The sequence below is a fragment of the Oryza glaberrima genome, chromosome 1, assembly GCF_000147395.1.
Source record: "Oryza glaberrima chromosome 1, OglaRS2, whole genome shotgun sequence".
NCBI lineage: Eukaryota > Viridiplantae > Streptophyta > Magnoliopsida > Poales > Poaceae > Oryza > Oryza glaberrima.
Genome location: NC_068326.1, coordinates 4,927,663 through 4,947,755, shown reverse-complemented (window position 1 = coordinate 4,947,755; position 20,093 = coordinate 4,927,663). Strand labels below are relative to the sequence as shown.

The 20,093-nt window shown below is 39.1% G+C and overlaps 2 protein-coding genes across 3 annotated transcripts; both read left to right on the top strand.

The window, feature by feature from the left end:
- The first annotated feature begins 863 nt into the window (after positions 1 to 863).
- Positions 864 to 10,092, top strand: LOC127760262 (MADS-box transcription factor 3). Of its 2 annotated transcripts, none has more exons than XM_052284490.1 (10): positions 864 to 1,099; positions 1,431 to 1,717; positions 7,086 to 7,167; positions 8,279 to 8,340; positions 8,439 to 8,538; positions 8,726 to 8,767; positions 8,889 to 8,930; positions 9,042 to 9,217; positions 9,371 to 9,429; positions 9,829 to 10,092. In XM_052284490.1, exons 1-9 carry the CDS (start codon positions 1,085 to 1,087, stop codon positions 9,390 to 9,392), a joined length of 828 nt encoding a protein of 275 aa, XP_052140450.1. In that variant the 5' UTR covers positions 864 to 1,084; the 3' UTR covers positions 9,393 to 9,429; positions 9,829 to 10,092. The 2 variants fall into 2 exon arrangements, with proteins under 2 accessions (XP_052140450.1, XP_052140449.1); XM_052284489.1 differs by having other exon boundaries at positions 865 to 1,099; positions 8,436 to 8,538.
- An 8,029-nt stretch (positions 10,093 to 18,121) lies between these two features.
- On the top strand, positions 18,122 to 19,553 carry LOC127765957 (protodermal factor 1-like). Its single transcript, XM_052290941.1, has 3 exons — positions 18,122 to 18,339; positions 18,418 to 18,865; positions 18,957 to 19,553. The coding sequence occupies exons 1-3, from the start codon at positions 18,204 to 18,206 to the stop codon at positions 19,282 to 19,284; spliced, it is 912 nt and encodes a 303-aa protein (XP_052146901.1). The 5' UTR covers positions 18,122 to 18,203; the 3' UTR covers positions 19,285 to 19,553.
- The last annotated feature ends 540 nt before the right edge of the window (positions 19,554 to 20,093 follow it).

Below are 20,093 nucleotides of genomic sequence, written 5' to 3'. Positions count from 1 at the left end.
CCGGTGATGGGGATGTATGGACGGTGGAGTGAGTGGAGAGAGGGTTGGCAGCAAGCATGATGCATCACATTATGTGAGGAAGAGATAGGGGCCCCATGAGAGCAACTGAAAGGACTGTGCTGAATTAATAGGAGGCTGCTGCTGGTGAGTACTTAGCCATTATCTCTGCATCCTATGTGACAAACAGAAACTGGACAGTGTATGTGGAGTGTCACATGGTTGTATATACATCATACATTAAATCATCTCTATGCTGTATATATAGATTTGCTTTGTTTTTACTCTCTGATGATCTGATCGGTAGAATAAAGCAACTAGTTATCAGTTATTATATATCACACAAATTAAATAGGAAAGTAATTTGATTTGCTGAATTGGAAACTACAGTAAAACTTGTTAGGTGAGTTCTGAAAAAAAAAAGTGCCTCTGCTGAACTTCATTGGCAAAACAATGTAAAGCCCTTGGCATTAACATCTGTAACATTGTCTCAGATATATCAGCTTACAAGGTTCCTGAACTGTGAAAAGTGAAACAAAAAGGAGGAAAGCAATAACCGGTCTTGCTGTTCCCACAACTGTTTTTTTGTGTCTAACATGCAGTTTACCAGTCCAAACAAAGCAAGTTTCAGACTTACAGCAACAAGAAGCAAAGCTTTGCAAGCAGAGTTACATCAGAGTTACTTGCATTACATATTCTGAGGTAAAATGGATATGGAGACATATGTATCTGACAGCACAGCACTGCCTGCCAGGACAAGAGATCAAAGAATAAAGACTGATGGAAAGAGAGCTAGCTAGTAGTAAATCAGAAAGGTTGTGGATTGCAGTCAGAAGAAACAACAAGCTAGAGATAGATAGCTATCAGATTGGAATTGGCCACAACAGCTACTGCTAACTACATTCACCTCACATTTCTTCTTCCCCTTTCCCTCCTCCTCCTCTTCTTCCTCTTCTTCTCCCCCACCTCTCTCTTTAATACCTCTCCTCCTCCTGTTGCTGCTTCTGCCTCTCTCACATCTTCTTTCTTTCCTTCTCTGGATCTCTTCCATCTTCAGAAGAGAGAGCACTAGTTAGCATACCCATCCATGATGAACATGATGGTAAATTCTGGCTTTCTTGCTTTTGGATAAATTTTGCTTCCTTTCTTAACTTGAGCACAAGCTTGTGTTATATGTGGTGTGGAATCTTGGTTGCCATGTTGTGAGGATTTAGCTAGAGAGTCAAGAAAGAGGAAGATATGCTTTATATAGATAGGAGTAGGATCTCTGGGTCTTTAAACATCACCATGACAAGCAAAGATAAGAACAGGAGAGCAGTTCTTGATTATTATTTTTCTTCTCATCAAGAAATTAAGCCGGAGATAGACATGGCAGCTGCACGCAGTGATTCACTTCTTGATTTCTTGATTTGGGTTGTTGCGTTTGTGTCCAGACCGATCTGAGCTGCGGGCCATCGTCGATGACGGAGCTGACCGCGGCGGCGGCGGCGGCTGGGTCAGGATCGTCGGCGGCGGTGGCGGCGGGGAGCAGCGAGAAGATGGGGAGGGGGAAGATCGAGATAAAGCGGATCGAGAACACGACGAACCGGCAGGTGACCTTCTGCAAGCGCCGCAATGGCCTCCTGAAGAAGGCGTACGAGCTGTCCGTCCTCTGCGACGCCGAGGTTGCCCTCATCGTCTTCTCCAGCCGCGGCCGCCTCTACGAGTACGCCAACAACAGGTGATTCACAAAATACTATCTCATCTCATCCTACTTATGCTTATATAATCCATAAAATTAACCAAGAGGTCTAAAAAGGCTATGGAAATATGCATACACAATAGAAGCTACACATATGTTTCTTTTTTTTAAAAAAAAGAAGAAAATGTTTGTTGGTTGAGTTCATGGTTGTCCAAATTGGAGCAAGTATGGAGATAGCTTTCATGGGGGCAAAGAGAGGGGAGGGTCAAATGGGAGATGCATCTTTTGTTACTTCTGTTATTAACTGTCTCGTGTTATTTGGTGTTTCTGGGGGGAAAGAAAGAAAATCGCAACAGTTTCTCTCTTGCTTGCTTGTGTGTGTGTGCTAGCTAGCTTCTTTTGCTGCTTTCCTTTGTGCTTCTGGTGAGGTGAGCTAGATGTTTGAGATAGATCTAGGACAGTGCTTGCTGTGTGTAGTATGCTGCTGCTTCCTTTCTTTCTCTCTCTCTCTCTCTCTTGTGTGTGTGTGAGATGAGAGAGAGAGAGAGATGTTCTTCTTTGGCTTGGTGGTCCTGCTCTTTTCTTGCTGTATTTATGTTTTTTCCTTTCTCTCTCCACTGTGGCAAGCTGTGTGCTTGTATGTCTGTGTGGCAGAGCTAGCTGTAGAGATAGATGAAGAGAGAGAGAGAGGTGAGCTTTAAGATCTCTCTCACACCTCATGATGTGTATGATCACACACATATATTTGCACAAAAAATATAGGGCATCCTGGGGCTCCATTCATCATCTTTCCCTTTTGTGTAGCTTTGCTTGTGTAGAAGCAGATCTCTAGATAGCAAGGAGAGTGTGTATGGTTGACCATGGCATTGATGTACTAGTAGTTAGTTTGTACATGAATGTGCCAAGTGTTAGTGTATGTATGTTTGATCAGGTAATAAGGGTAGAGGGATAAACAAGCAGCTGATGATATAATACTTTCTCTCTCTCTCTCTCTCTCTCTCTCTCTCTTGTGTTCCAGTTTCTTTTGCATCATCTCCTGTTTCCAACCAATGAGCTGCTAGGGTTAGGGCTTCATCCCCATGTGCATCTCTCTCTCTCTCTCTCTCTCATGAGTGTGTGTGGCTGTGTGGTGCAAATTTTAGTCCCGAGCAACTTCACGAGGGCAGGTGATGCCTGACAGCACCACTGTACTTTTGAACAGGAACCAAACACAAAGAAGGGATCCAACAAAGAAACAGCAGTAAAGATGAAAAAAATACAGTAAAGTATATAGGGGAGTACATATGCATGCGTTTGATTTACTGAAAGAATTTACACAAAGATGATTGTTCCATATTTTTGGCATGTCTCCCTTTCCTCATAAGCTATACATACTGAATAATGTGATTATATAAAAAATATTAGCTAGTCTTTTTTTACAAATGATTTTGTTATGACTATTAGTTCTAGTTATGTGTCGTATGCATGTAAATAAAAAAGTGGCAGGATAAGCTTATTTGTTTTTTCATCAAATAAAGAAAACTAAAATTTGTGTACCAAAATATCAGTTTCAGTGTTATGTGAAAACATGTCATGCAGGCATAAAAAAAATTACACACATGGCCACTGTTGTCTAGTTATGTTGAAGAAAAAACTGAAAAACTGTGGTCTGCATGAAGTATTTGAAATCAATTAATAAAACATATTGACTTTTTCTTTTTTGCTTCGCGACTAATCAATCCTCCTTGAAAAACGAAATTAGAAGCACATATATACGTTTTGTTGCACTGCTTAAACATGGGGATCAGAAACCTCTCATGTATCCTCACCAAAAAAAAAAGAGAAAGAAAAAGAAGCCTCTCTTGTACGGATGACACGTGTCCATGCAGCCACTGTCGCAGTAGAAATGGCGTCCAATGGCGTGGCAGCAATGGTACAACTACTGGGCCTGCATTTGTATTGGGAGACTACAAGAGGAGTGAAGAAAAGCTGGTGGCTTTGGTCAGAATGGGAATGGGTAAAAGCCTACAGTTGTGTACTTTAGTCTCTGTGTGTGCGTTGCTGCCTTGTTGCCCTCGTTTGTCCATTGGGTTAAAACCAGTCTCACTGTTGCTGCCCAATCATGTGAAATCCTGCGCCCAGCTTCACATTGGGCAGCCAAATAGCGTTCTCGAGAATCCTAAGGTTTCATTTCTTTCTTGCCAGGAAGATAGTAGGATTGATGTCTGTACTTCAGTACTACCATTACTCCAATTTCTTTGGTCCTCGAACAATAGGTTTACTGGTACATTACCACTGTAATGTGACATCTTTTTTGCATTTTTTTTTAGATAATGGACATCTTTTTTGCTACCCAAAATATAAGAAATTCTAAGGAATGACAGAAAGCAGGTGAAATAAAATAGGAAATAATTGTGGTAGGTTGATATTGAGGAGCAGGTGAAAAAAGTTTTTATATTTAGGATGGAGGGATTAAGTAATTTCTTGCCTGAAAATCTTCATTTGGGTTGGAGGGGATTGATAGTGCTCGCTGCTTGATATGATTGTTTGTTAGTTATTTTATGCAGCAATTGCACGCTTTATGTTTGGACAAAGGAAAATTTCAAAGGTTGTAGTGAAAAGACATGAGCTAGCTAGCAGTCACTTCACAGTAGCATGCATGAACAGAAGATCTTTGAAGAATATTTTTGGAGAACCTTTTGGGGATATCTTTGGTATACAGTGATCTCTAGCTAGGTTTTTTTTAGGGTAGTACTCCGTATACTATTTCCACATATTTGTCGGTCCTTGGAAATTAAAATGATTTATTCTCATGGATTTATCATCATAAGCAGTTTCTGCTCAAGTATTGTCAGCAGTTTGTGTTATTGACTTGTTTGGTAGTTTTTTTTTTTTTTTTGAAGAACTTATTTGCTAGTTGGCTGACTAGGTAGCAAGTACACCATTTTCGAAGGTGGCCTTCCACAATTTTCTGTCTAAATATGCTTAATTATATGGACATAACAATATCTCCTTTGTGACAATAAAAACTGTGGAACTACGTAGTTCCACGTATACGTTACGTGGTTACATTAGTAAGTACAACCTTGTAAAACATTAGCATGTCATATGCATTGATCTGCCTAAGAAACGAGAATAAAATCTCTGCGATGAGAAGTACTGTTGGAGAGTTTATAGATTGCTTAAGGTAATAGGATATTTTTTGTTTTCTTGTTATATACTATTCATCGTAAGCTCTGCTCCTATTGCCACATGCCCTGTTTTCTTCAAGCTATTCAAGCTAGATATGATGCTTTGCTTGATAACTATGCAAGAAAAAACAAGATTTATAAGGTCAAAATAAGTTTGCTTCCTACATGCTTGGGTTTTTCATATGTTAAGGTTGAAAATCATAATTAACAAACACACCAAAACTAAAATAGAATACATAATGTGATCGTGAGGTGAACACGGGATAAGTGTTGTTTGGGCTGTCAAACGTACGTTCTATACAACTGAACTCCAAATATATATTATCATCCATACCATCATTTTTGAGTTTTCTTATTTTTCAAAAAAGAGAAAATACTAATGTATCCCCAGTCCATAGTATATCTAAGCCTTGATTTTTTTACCTTTTATTTATAGTATTATTAGAGTTCACTTAAGAACTTAGCTCTGGTACTACTCATTTGTTTATACTAAATTTATGAATGCACTTTGTAAGTCATCACATATTTGTACTCCTAATTGTTTAGCAATGTGCACAAAATTAACTATTTGTTATCTAGTTAAGGTGTATATTAATATGATTCCGTGATTTCGTTAACTTGTACTGAAAACGGAGTAGCATGTTAGGGCCACTATTCTATAGCTTTATCTGTTAATTCGAACCTGCAATTTCAGAAGTGTCTTTATATCGGTTTCAAAGAGTGATAAAGCGCACATACACTGATCCTTAGTCCATTATATGTAGTCTTGTATGCTCTTTTTCGGATGAAAATAGTTTTATACGCTTGGTGCCATTATTCTCTTGACATAGTGTCTCAAAATTTTGTAACTTAATGCTGATCTTTAGTTCATTATATGTAGTCTTTATGCTCTTTTTCGGATGAAAATAGTTTTATACGCTTGCTACCATTATTCTCTCTTGATGTAGTCTCTCAAAATTCCGAACTTCACAGTCTCAGTTTGCATACTTTTTGTTTTCTCTTCTTTGATTTAGGGAGCCTTGAGTTATTTTCGTTGAATAGTACGTATTACTAGTATATAAGAAACACATAGCAGCGGCTTTTGATTTGCAGTCATTTTATAATATGAAAAATACCCCACAAAAAATAATATGAAAAATAGAATAAGTGAAACTAGTAATAATCTGCAAGTGCTAACTAATGGGGGTAAATATAACTCATGAAATATTGCCAAATAAGATGATGTCTGAATACACTGGAGTCGCACAATTGTTTTTTTCCTTGTCTGGTGGCGTCAGCTAGCGTTTGTGTTCACTTGTCCCTTCGACACACCGGTATATCACGATTTCTTGTGCCGTACCCAAAAACAAAATCATGGATAAGAAACACACATCACACCAATGGAGTCGTCTAGTCTCATTTTGTGCATCAAAACCCCCAGATCGATGACAGGAAAAGCTCTCTATCTCCTCGGTAAAGAGAAACAGTACTCCACTGTGCTACTCTGCAGTAGTTCATGAATGAGCGAGTGACTTGTGATAGCGCACGATTCGGACCAATGTGCTATGTTGTGTTTTAACTATGGTCATTTGCCCTTGAACGCCACATTCTAAATGTGAAGTATTCCCTCCTGTTCATATGATAAATCGTTTGATTTTTTTTCTAATCAAACTTCTTTAAGTTTATTAAATTATAGAAAAATATATTAGTATGTTCAACATAAAACAAACATATTATCAAAATAATTAATGTTTAATTTAATGAAACTAATTTGATATTTTAGATGTTAAATTTTTTTATAAACTTGATCAAACTAACAAAGTTTGACTAGAAAAGAAAATCAAATGACTTATAATATGAAATGGAGGAAATACTAGATATTAATGTCAATTTCAACTTTCTACTGCACTTATTTATACTGTATTCTCTGTATTACTAATTGATGTTGGTTATTTTCGTCCTTTTAGTAGTACATAAAGATGCTGACAAGCTATGCTCAGTTGCCTCTTGTGTAAACTTTTAAAACCAATACTTATACGATAATTTCGGGATAGTAAATTCAATTAATTATCATACTTTTCTCCCTCATAGCTAGCTTGCCGAAAATTATATGTTCTAGAAAAAAAAACTTTTTTGGAATTGCCTAGCGAGTAAGTTTTTTTTTTCGCAGTCGTCTTGGCTATACTGTTCTGAAACTGGTAATTTCTTGTGTAGGAGTGATTAAACATAACCCTTGACTAATCATGATCATATTGCAGTGTGAAATCCACCGTTGAGAGGTACAAGAAGGCAAACAGTGACACCTCCAACTCTGGCACAGTTGCAGAAGTCAATGCCCAGGTAACATCATGTCATTTCTTTCAGTCTACATTCTTCAACTAGTACTAAATTTTCCGAATTGACTCCGAGATGTGGACATATATAGATATCAGAATAACAGTAAGAGCAATCTTTAAATGCTATAGAACTTTCAACATTCTTACTAGTTACTGTTGTGCAAACGCAAACATGCATGACCTCTCTGAGCAAAATCTTCAGACAAGAAATCCTGAGCAGAAAGTTATGGGCATTACACAGCGGTTATTGCAGCCAACCAATGCTCTGAGGAGTCAGGATCCTCTGTTTGATCCAGTGGATCACATGCAATCGTTCATTAGACCAATATCGTAATTTCATGGCGGTAGAGATGCCTAGGGGTTCACAAATCTTAGACAAACATTGAAAATTTGTGGATTAATGTAGAGAACAATTAAAACCATCAATTGTTTATGCTTAGTCATGTCCACCAGCCATGAATTAATCTTGCAATATATGAGTATCATAAACCAGCTAGTAGTCAAAAACTGCAGTATGTATCCCCTTGAAGGCTTGAACAGAACTATTTGGTGTGCTCAGTATATTATAGGTTGAAGGAAACTATAGGGGTGTGAAGTAGTATTTCTAATAAGAATTAATTTCCTGGCACCACATGAAATATTACTCCATAAACAAATGTACTACGTAAGTAGTTAGTAGTAGTAAAAACAGACTATCTGAATTTATACACTAACTCCATCCTATTTCTTAACTTATATAACTTAATTTGATGATTCTATCCCAGCACAGTAAGCTACTATAGTATGAACCTTCAGACTGCACTGATGTTTTTCTGCTAGAGTGGTGTATTGCATACAGTAGATTTTTATTGAAAAAAAAAACTTGGCCTGTAAAATTTCTTATAGCTAAATCTGAGAGATCATGTAGTTTTTTGTGAAGAATATGACGTACGTAACATAAAACTTTTAAACAAAGACATGTTTAATACATAAGTGAAAATTGAAATAGACTAATTATAACCCAAACAGGAGTTTTTCTTTGCGAATGTTCGGTTGAACATCATTTCAGCTAGAATATGTTTTCAACATAAACTTTATGTACTGATGAATGCTATCATATATGCTGCAAACTGCAGCACTACCAGCAGGAGTCCTCCAAACTGCGCCAACAAATCAGTAGCTTACAGAACGCAAACAGGTAAAGATTCCAGATACGTATGACTTACTTTTGCACCAATATAAACCAAAATGTTCTGTATTGCAGTCTAACTCGGCTTGCCTAAATATCTCTAGTAGGACCATAGTGGGGGATTCTATCAACACCATGAGCCTCAGGGACCTTAAACAGGTAGAGAACAGGCTGGAGAAAGGCATAGCTAAGATAAGGGCTAGAAAGGTATATAGTGCAACTCAATTTAAAGCATTATATAACTTATAGTATACATCAGCTATTTCTTCATGACTTTTGACTAAGTGCAAATTCTATGTTCTTTAATTCCACGCATGAGCTATCGATGTCCTTTGTATATCTCAATTTCATTTTGATCGTCCTAATCAACCCAGTGGACATTTCTTTATCGCAGAATGAGCTGTTATATGCTGAAGTTGAGTACATGCAGAAAAGGGTAAGTAAGATCATAGCACGAGAACTCGTTTTATGCCAACCGTACGTAGTTTCCTTTCTTTTGCATGTCTTAGTTCCATTTTTCAGACCAAATTACATGTCACATATATATTATTCTTCAGGAAGTTGAGCTGCAGAATGACAACATGTACCTGAGGAGCAAGGTAAATACATTCCTATGAGGATAAGTTATTGCAGTTCCAATATAGTTAATTACCAACTGAATTCTTTCTGAGAGCTGTGGCCTCTGATTATATAAATAATTGATTATGTAGGTTGTTGAGAATGAGAGGGGACAGCAGCCACTGAACATGATGGGGGCAGCATCAACAAGTGAATACGATCATATGGTTAATAACCCATATGATTCCAGGAACTTTCTTCAAGTGAACATCATGCAGCAGCCTCAGCATTACGCCCATCAGCTGCAGCCAACTACCCTTCAACTCGGGTAAATTGAGATCAATTAACTGAACATATATGCTTACAGAATTTCATGCTCCAGAGATCGAGATTATATTATTCAGTCTTTTTGTGTTTCTTACAAATCCAGCTACATATGTTAATATACAGTTCTTGTTTAACTTTTGTTTCTATTCTGCAGGCAGCAGCCGGCCTTCAATTAGTTTTGGTGTAGACACCGTACGTACACACGTACGTTAGGTAAATAAAACACTCAGTACTGTAGATTTATACCTACACAAAAGTATATATTTGCAGAGTATAATCCAGTTAGGCAAGTTGATATTTACCCTCTGCTATTTTTACATAACTGCCAGCGGATACTATTTACTTTCGAACTTTGGCAACTCGTCTTTGGAAATGATAAAATGTTATTAAAGTGTGCTATATCTTAAATACAAGCATCGGACTTTTGTTCACTTTGGTCTAACAATTTGAGAGAAAACAATGTTCAATATTCAAATGGAAAGTAAATGTTGTCAGTTGTTTAGAAACGAAGGGAGTATATGTATTACTGGCATTCATCTTAATAATTAACTCAGTAACTGTTTCTTACATCTCTTGTAGTTGAAATCTGAAAGTGTGTTGTATCTGTTGCAGATGAAATCTGAAGGCGTCGATACCCGCGGCTACGTAACAGCGTGATCAACCTGAAGAAATCGATGCAGTAATTCTATGTGTTCGTCAGATCATCATAACCAGTATTGTCATTAGGCGTTGTGAAAAAAAAATGTGTCAGCATGCATTGCAAGCTAGCGTTTGTGGCTGCTCATCAGCTGCATGCGTAATTGCGTACGTGCACAAATTAAACAGACCTTGCCACCATTGTGCCATATTGTGTGTGTTGTATGATATATATATATATATATATATATATATATATATATATATATATATATATATATATATATATATATATATATATATATATATATGTCAGGTGTATCACAGCACGTTTGTGCTCTGATTCGTGTAACTGATCAGCAGATCAAACTCTACCACTGCCTATATATATGTGAGGACCATGGATTGATGCATTGTCGTTGATCTTCATGTTGTGTCTTCATCCGTTTCATATTATAAGACGTTTGACTCTTTTCCTAGTCAAACTTTATTAAGTTTATAAAAAAATTTAACATCTAAAATATGAAATTAGTATCATTAAATCTAACATTGAATATGTTTTCATAATATGTTTGTTTTGTGTTGAAAACATTGTTATATTTTCTATAAATTTGATTAAATTTAAAGATGTTTAACTAAGAAAATAATCAAACGAACTTATAATATGAAACGAGGGAGTATTATATATCTACGGTCTTTGCTAGAATTTTGATTTTACACGTACTGGTTCTGTTGAAAATTACTATGTATTTGCAAATCAACCTGGCGTGCATGTGTCAACCACTCAGATCATGCATGGAACTATGCAAGACAGGAGGTACTGTGATGAATATGTCCCAAAATTATATATTCATATATATGTGTACCCACTCACGAAAATTTGTTATTCGGTGTTGCTTTTAAAATATATGTTATTCGACAAGTTGGCGTTTCAAAATTTTAAGCACAAATACAAGGTTAAAATGTAGCTTTCATAACTGCAGTTCGTCTCCAAAGGTAAAAATATCATGATTGTGGTGGGTAAAACGTTAGGCGGTGGGTTTTGCAAATTTCATGTCAATTCTAACAGCGGTACCGGTGGCCACGAAGAGCCCAAACCCAGCTGAGGTACAGGCCCAACAAGACAGCACGGCCCAGTACCAGCAGTGGGCCATCTCGTGGGCTCGTGGCTGGTTTACTTTCTCTCTTGTGGCCCAAGTTGATGGCGTTAGACTTGTGGCCCATATTTCAGTAACCGTTTAACCAGTAAGAAAGTTTACTTTAGATTCCTCCATACAGGTCAAGTTTTATTCACATCTCTCGACCCAAAACCAGGTACCGTATATAGCTTCCCCCGACTTCTAAAACCAATAATATCTAATCCCTCGATAATATTGATAGCAGTTTCGGTCTACATGGTATGTTCACGGTTCAACCGGTTTTAATCCAATGTGACTTTAATTTTACGTATACGTAACACTCCAATTAGAAAAAAAAAATTGCAGCGGGATCAAATTCTGTGGTCCTTGCTTCTCGTGAGGTCTGCAGAAAAATTCAACATGGATAAATGGTCAACGATTTTTTTTTTGTTTACTTTCCATCAGAATTAAAGAGACAGGCCCATCGATCTGGGACTATATGAGTAATATGGTCAATTGTCCCCCCATTTACATGGCCCATGTTTAACAATCTACAAAAACCGATGTGAAATCGCAATTAAAACATGCAGAAATCCCCCGCAATATAAGGTCATTCCCAACCCAATGACTAGGATGGTATCCATAGCATTAAATAAGCTGTCACCTAGGATGAAAAATGATGTGGCAAGTGAATAAATGAGGAAAGAGAAGGAAATCATGTCTTGCATGAGACATGATTTCTACACAACATCTAAGACATCATGTGAGATAAGTAACATTAAATTTAAGTATAAAATATTAATATTTGCATTGAAAGAGTAGTGTCTAGTACTAATTTTTTTTGGTGATGTAAAGTTTATGGAACATGTTAGTGTCTTGGGTTAGAAATGGCCTAATGCTTGTATATATGGTGACTTTTGCATCCCCGCAATTGAGGCAGACAAGGGTGGATCACCATTCCCCTCCATGCCATGCATGAGAGGCTTTGCGCTTTTCAGCTGCACAAAATTCTTTTGTTCCCATCTCCTGACATTTCTCGGCTGCCAGGATCTTCATCCGCCGAGTAATAACAACAGCAACGATACTCAGTCACACTGTCACTCACACATGCTTGCTACTGATCAGGATACAGTGCACTCATCGTAGGAAAAAAAAGAAAAATAATTGCCATACATACGACCCAACTGTTCAACTTACGTACGATTGAATTTGATCGATGGTTGTAAACGACTGCAGTACATATGAACATGCTCTATTTTGATTGATCTATGGTTACATGTCTCTAATTTTATATATATATATATATATATATATATATATATATATATATATATATATATATATGTATGTATGTATGTATGTATGTATGTATATATGTATGTATGAGTTGTACGATCGTACGTGTATTAGTATAAGAAAAGCGTAGAGAATGTAAGACGAAGACTAGTAGAAGACGACGTTGAATTTACTTCTCTTGGATTGAGATGGAGGTGAGAGTGGTAGTAGAGCAGTGGTGTGGTAGTAGTAGCATTTACAACTGTAGCGTGTCTCGCTCCGTCCCCATGACAACTTTAACTACTGTTGCTCCTCAGAGGCAGTGAACTAAATGCGCATTCATGGCCGCTGGATCTAACACTCGTACTACTACTACCGCGCTCAAATAGTCAATTCTACCTCAGCTCATGGTCATCGGTGACATCAAAAGGAAACCAACCGAACGATCGATGAGAAGGTGGTGTTTGGATCATGTACTTAATTCTTAATTTTAGTCTCTTTATTTATATACTAATTTAGAGTATTAAATATAGACTACTTACAAAACTAATTACATAAATGAAAGCTAATTCGTAAGATAATTTTTTTAAGCCTAATTAATCTATAATTAGAGAATATTTACTGTAGCATCACATAGGCTAATCATGGATTAATTATGCTCAATAGATTCGTCTCGCGAATTAGTCCAAGATTATGGATGTGTTTTATTAATAATCTATATTTAATATTTATTATTAGTGTCCAAACATCCAATGTGATAGGGACTTAAATTTGTAAGCAGAGAGAAATTTGTAATCCCATTATGTTCAGATACCACCTCAAATTTGTTTCTTCAGATAGTTCAGATTATGTTGGGTGAGAGAAGAGGGAGAGACAAGCAGAGCAAGCCGGCCAGCCACTGGTGGTGGTCGTCTTCAACGTCGTAGTACGTACGTGCGTACTCTAATGGCGCCGGCCGGCCAGCCGGACGGCCGGACGGGCAGGCGAGCTGGCATACGGCGAGATTTGTCAGGTCGGCCAGTGCAAGCAAAGGCTGCTGCTACTGCTGCAGCTGCAGCTGCAACGACGATGGAGAGATTGCTACTGCCATTTGCGAGCAATTTGCAACTGCAAATTAAAATATGGCCAACCGCGTGGCCCCTCCATCTATCTATAGCGTGTGTTTAGGCCGTGTTTAGTTTCTTCCCTATTTCTAATTTTACATCACATCATATCACATCAAAAACTTTTCTATACCCATAAACTTTCAATTTTTTTTCTAAACTCCTAACTTTCTTCAAACTTCCAATTTTTTAGGAATTAAACACACCCTATAGATAGATGGGAGTTGGAAGTTTGAAAAAAAAAAAGTTTGGAGCTAAACTCGGCCTATCTACCGATGCCCTTGTTTAGTTCTCAACTTTTTCATCACATCAAAATTTTTCTACACACACAAACTTTTAACTTTTCCGTCACATCGTTCCAATTTCAACCAAACTTTCAATTTAATTTTTATGTGAACTAACCACAGCCGATATTCATCGATCGATCGATCGTCTTCTGACTCACTTGTCACTGCTCATCACCGAGTTACCAACGCCTATTGCCGATGCAAAAATGCAATGCAGTAATTCAATCGCGTGTACTGCGTACTATCGCATGTGTATGTACGCGCGTACTGAACCGTTCGATCGGAAGAGAGATCGAGAAGAACAGATCACCATGCATGTTCTTCTGATGTGTATCTGCACGGCCGGAAAATCGATCGGGGATCTGTCCTACCAAGTACCCCGGGCCCTCTGTTTTTTAAGAAATTATAGAGACTTTTAAACGATTAAGGATGAGAACAAAAAGAAAACTATTATAAAAGAAGTGGTTGAAGGTGGAATGGAAAGAAAATTAAACTATGGGTGATTAATGTACTAGTACTACTAATCTTTTATATTTGTGTACAAATGATGAGCTACCATGTCTCTTTTATTGTGAACGGAGAGAGTATTTTGGACGTCTCTCATCCTCTGCTTGTAGTCATGATCAAAATTTATACTTTAAAACTTTAATTTTGAACTTGATTTTGATGTTTTCTCATTGTAGTTAGTTTTTGTGTCATTCACTTTTTAAACCGCTAAGAAGTAAGAATACATATATAAAATTTTATCTATAAATTATTTTTAGTTATTTAGTTCATTTTTCTACCTCCGTAGATCAAACTATCATAGCCTAGATACTAAAGCCATGCATGCGTCGGTGCATTCTAAGGTGCTGATAGATAATATATTAATGATAAAAACTGAGTTTGTGACAATTATTCGAGAGTACAAATAAATGAATTGAATATTATGAAAGTTAGTAAAGTTGATTTTTAAAAATTTTCTAAGAAACGTTGACGAAGAAAGTTTTGGGATGAATGAGCTTAATTAGAAAGTGTGCATATAATAATCCATAATCCAATTAACACACACAGATTGCTGATTAACTTGAGAAAGAAAAAAATGCATTGAGAGAGAAGGAATAATCGAAAGGACTCAACTTTTCGCTTATGTGTTTATCAACCAAAATTTAAATTTCAACCTTAAATTTGAAGGTGATTTTGGAGTTTTTCATTGAAGTTTATTTTCCAGCTTTTACTTTTAGATAGCTAAGAACACATATATAAAAGTTTTATTCACAAATTATTTTCCGTTTGTAAATATGCCGTTTGACTTATTTCACGGATAAATCAAACGATCCCTATTCTTTTCTCCAACAAAACTTAGATTAAATTCTGAATACTCGTGGCACGTTTTTCAAACTGCTAAACGGTGCATTTCGTGCGAAAACTTTCTACATGAAAGTTGTTCTAAAATATCAGATTAATCCATTTTTTAAGTTTGTAATAATTAAAACTCAATTAATCACACGTTATTACAACCTCATTTTACGTAAAACACTTAATTTTCATCTTCATCTTCATCTTCATCTTTAGGACATTCAAACACTTAATGTATTACACTATTACATGCAGTGTGAGGTAATTGCTTGGCAAATTCGATCGATCGATGGGGGTGTGTGGTTAGTTGCACTTTCAGTCTTGCACTACTACACACCAAGGACTCTCCTGCTTTTGTAGAGATAGACGCATGTGAAGGCCACATGGAGAGGCTCGTGCCACTGTAAATGTAAAATGCCCCCACAAACCAATTCAATACTCTACTCCTCTCTTCACACACGCATATGTGCGCATTCAATGGGATAGATGGACTTTTGTGAGATGCTGCTACGTTTGATTTTGATTAGCAGGGACTTGTCCTTGGGTAGATGGAGTTCATCAACAGAGATTTTTCAGTGTTTGTCACCAGAGAAAATGCCATCAAGAGCAAGGCTTTCTTTCTTGATTCTTGTTGAAATATAACACCAGAGCTAATTAGGACTCATGCTAAAATATGTTTCGTTGTTGGATTATTGCTATGATTGTTAATTAATTTGGAGAATGACCAGTGGTAGGTCACTTTATGAACGAGCAACACACGAGATATAACCAAAGCAAGAAAAAGGTAATTAATTATCAGGACATACCCTACTAATAAATGTCATGTACCTGCATATGCCGTTGGCGAATGGTGATGGATCTAGACATTTTTGGAGTGTCCGAAATATCCGAGAATGTTGTGCTCTAGAGAGTGACAAATTGACAATCCCTTTGCACTGTTTCTTTCTCTTTTTTTTCTTTTGCAATTATATGACAGACAGACGCATACGCAATGACTGTATCCTTTAACATATGCTCATAGAGATGTAAACCATCGGCACATTTCTGATCCAATTGAATTCCTTTAAGGTCCATTTGCACGTGCGTAATATTCATAAGCATCAGGATTTGAACCCCGATAAGTTTAGTCATACACATCCATAACTCCACCACCACACTACCGGTGCTCCCCTCCCCCAGGTCCACTAAATCTTTCCTATTCTTGCTATATATGCTTGATTCAGTGTTGTTATTTTGATTTGTCACGGAATTTATCACCTTTGTTCTTGATAATTTGTCTTTCTTTCTTTCCTTTTTGTATTCAAGCTATAATGGGATGCAGAAATTTAAAACAACCACGCATGATATTTACGGTAAATAAAATATAATGTTTGCTGTGAACCGTATTACTGCATATCTCACAACATGCATGTTACTGTACTGCTACAAATTAAAATAGCCATAATTGTTCCAAACACAGGCCCAGAGCTTTGCAAATGAAAACAAAAGCCCCAAAACAACACACATATATATGTGGAGCCCAGAACCAGACGACCACGTACGCAGTAAGCAACAAGCAAGCGAACAGCACTACAGCTAACCTTCATTAACTTGAGCTGCATCAATGGCTCATGGTGGCTCTTATAGAACAGACCGATGGCGACGCCAAGTCATCAAGATCTCACGACCAGCACACAGGAACGTCAACTTGCTGTCGATCTGCAGGATCAATGAAACTCCTACTTAATTTGCTAACTTAGGACAGCCATTTCAGTAGTGTAATGCAGTTAATACTCCCCCAGTAACAAAATATAAGCATTTCTACACGGTCTATTTATAGTGCTTCTGACAGCTACAATTTTTCTTATAATTAAATGTCTCTAGGTTATTTAGCAAACACTAGGGGTTGAGAAATGGAAAAAGATTCCATTTCAATCACTTGAGTGATCCAAATTTGAATGTTTAAATTTCTTAGATTTCCCTACCAAGCACCTAATTGGCGAAATGTATTGATTTCCGTGCATTAGAATCAATGCCTCTGAAGTATTTATAGTGCCATACAAATTTGAAATCTAAAAATATTATATTTTGAAATGGAGGGACGTATTTTGTGTAAGCATCAATCAACATATGTATAGGTGGATTGATATTTCAGTCCGAAGAATTGGATGTAATTTGACAGATTCTGTAGTGAAATACATATATAACTGAAAACTAAAGCAACTCTGTTTTTTATTTAGAAAAATGGACTAAAATCCGATCTCCACGTCTAAACTGGTTTATTATCACCTGTCACGGATAACTATTAGTATCGACTGATAGGGACATGACACAGGTGAGTTTTTCACATCAGCGACCATTCTCCTATGATCAAATACCCACCACCCGTCACATATACAAGGGTTACGAACGGTTGCAGCTCTAATTGAGGGCTTTGTTTAGTTCATGAAAAGAAAATTTTTTGGTGTCACATCGGATGTTTGACCGGATGTCGGAAGGGGTTTTCGGATATGAATGAAAAAACTAATTTCATAACTCGCCTGGAAACCGCGAGACAAATCTTTTGAACCTAATTAATCCATCATTAGCACATGTGGGTTACTGTAGCACTTATAGCTAATCATGGACTAATTAGACTCAAAAGATTCTTCTCACGATTTCCCCTATAACTGTGCAATTAGTTTTTTTAATCTATATTTAGTGCTCCATGAATGTGTCCAAAAATTGATGTGATGTTTTTTATAAAAAAATTTAAGGAACTAAACCAGGCCTTAGTTGTGCGCGGTTGTGCCTTACTAGATCAAGACTCCATGGGACCGAGCTAGCATGGTGTTCAAGCGTGCTTAATTTGGTCAATGTGACCAGTAGAAGACCAGTCTTGCTCAAAATTGACAACTCATGGAAATGGACGCATACACGAAGAGGAGAAAAGGCTGAACAAAATGAGAGCTTGGCCTCAAGAAGCAAAGAACTTAAAGCCATAGGAGAAGATGAGCACAGACGAGTCCAGCTAGGTATTGCTAGCTAGCTTGACCATGGCTAGCTTCTCTTGGATGCAAAGAGAGAAGAGAGAGGCAGCAATGAATGCCCTCCCCAACCACCCGCTGTGTCATCTGCGACCTCAATTTAAGCTCACCATCAATTCCCATGGCGCCAGCTAGCTAGCCACTCTGCTGTTTCCTCCTCCCCCTCCCCCGCTATTTATAGCCGCGCTGTCCTTCCCACGCTTCACTCCACCACCACCACCCCCCATGGCGGCAGCAAGGATGAAGAACACCACCATGGGTTGCGCCTTCCTGCTCGCCGCGTTCGCCATGGCCGCCGCCTTCGTCCCCGTGGCCGAGTCCAGGACCACCCCCGTGGAGAAGACGACCACCACCCAAGCAGGTACGCACGTTCATGGCGTAGAGAGCTTGCATTATTCCATGGTTGGTTTGAGTGGTAATGTGTGTTGTTCGATTACAGAGGATGGTGTCAAGAAGCCGGACTGCGTGCCGGCGTTCGACCCGCGCTCGTTCCCCGGCCACGGCGGCACCACGACTCCGACGCCGATCCCGGGCCACCACGGCGGCGGCGGCTCATCCGGGACCACGCCGTCGCACGGCGGCGGCCCCTCCGGGGGCGCTTTGCCTTCCCCGTCCCACGGCGGCGCGGCGCCGTCCCACGGAGGAGGGTACGGGGCTTCCCCGCCGGTGACGCCCTCCCCTGGCGGCGGCTACGGCGGCGGCTCCCCGGCGCCGTCCCACGGTGGCGGCGCCTACGGGAGCTCCCCTTCCACGCCGTCTGGCGGCGGCTCCTCCCCGACGCCGTCCCACGGTGGCGGCGCGTACGGCGGCGGCGGCGGCGGAGCTCCGTCGACACCGGCGTCGCACGACGGCCACGGCCTCATCCCCACCACCCCCGGGACATGCGAGTAAGCCACGTGGCACCTCACAAAAAAAATACTCCATTAGATTTCGTTGCTAATTTAGTCGCTGACGAGTGGGGCCCTTCCATGCGTGCAGCTACTGGAGGTCGCATCCGATGGAGATGTGGTCGGCGCTGGGGCGGTGGCCGAGCTCGGTGGGCCACTTCTTCGGCTCCGGCTCCGGTGGCGCCGGGACGGGGATGAGCATCCAGGACGCGCTGGCCAACACCCGCGGCGACGGCGCCGGCGAGCTGATGCGGGAGGGCGCCGCCGCGCTGCTCAACTCGATGACCCGCTCCGGCTTCCCCTACACGGCCGAGCAGGTGAGGGACGCGTTCGCGGCGGCGGCGGCGGGAGGCTCCGACGGCGCCGCCGCGGCGCAGGCGGCGGCGTTCAAGAAGGCCAACGAGGGCGGCCGCGCGTAGACGACTACGACGTACGCAACGTACGCATCCGTGCATGCATGCATGGCTTAATTGTTTAATTAGGCGGGAAAATTAAAAAGTACGTGTGTTAAATTAGTTGTGTGGTTGATTTGATGGTGATGGTCTGGTTGTGTACGTGTGTTTGGTGTGTTTATGCGTGTAAAATCATGTGTAATCACTCTCGTGTTTAAGTTTTTTTTTTTTTTTTTTTGCTGTTTCAAATTCGATCGGTGGCAAATGAAGGAAGTGAGCTTATCCTTACATGGTTACTGCTGGTGAATATTTCTTCTGGATTTATTTTTTCGTGTTATACTATTCAACTGCAGTCATAAATTAAATTGTCTTGGACTGGTTCGGTGGAGGTGAATTGAAATTGACCGTACGTGAACCATTATAGGGCCGGATAAGTATCGCTCGAAGTGTCGTACGATACGAGTGAATTCTGGGCCATTTTTCCCCGTGCAAAGATGCCCTCCGGTTAGAGGAAAAAGTCCATATTACACAACGTTTTCTTAGTTATTACCAATATTGATTCATATTTATGTCCCAAACAGTTTCGACGGTGATTTTATCATTGGTGGTTGACTAGTGAAACCCATATGTCAAATGTGAGAAGTTAAGAAATGTCTATTTAGGATAGTAAGATTACGAGAAACTGCTTGTTAGTAGCCATCTTTGATAATATGAAAATACTATTTTTTCAACTTATGCCTTCTAGTTTATTTTCTGAATAGTACAACTACATCTTTTGAAACTGTAGACGAAACACTGATTATTTTAGTGAGCTTTAAAAGCTACAGCTGCCAAAA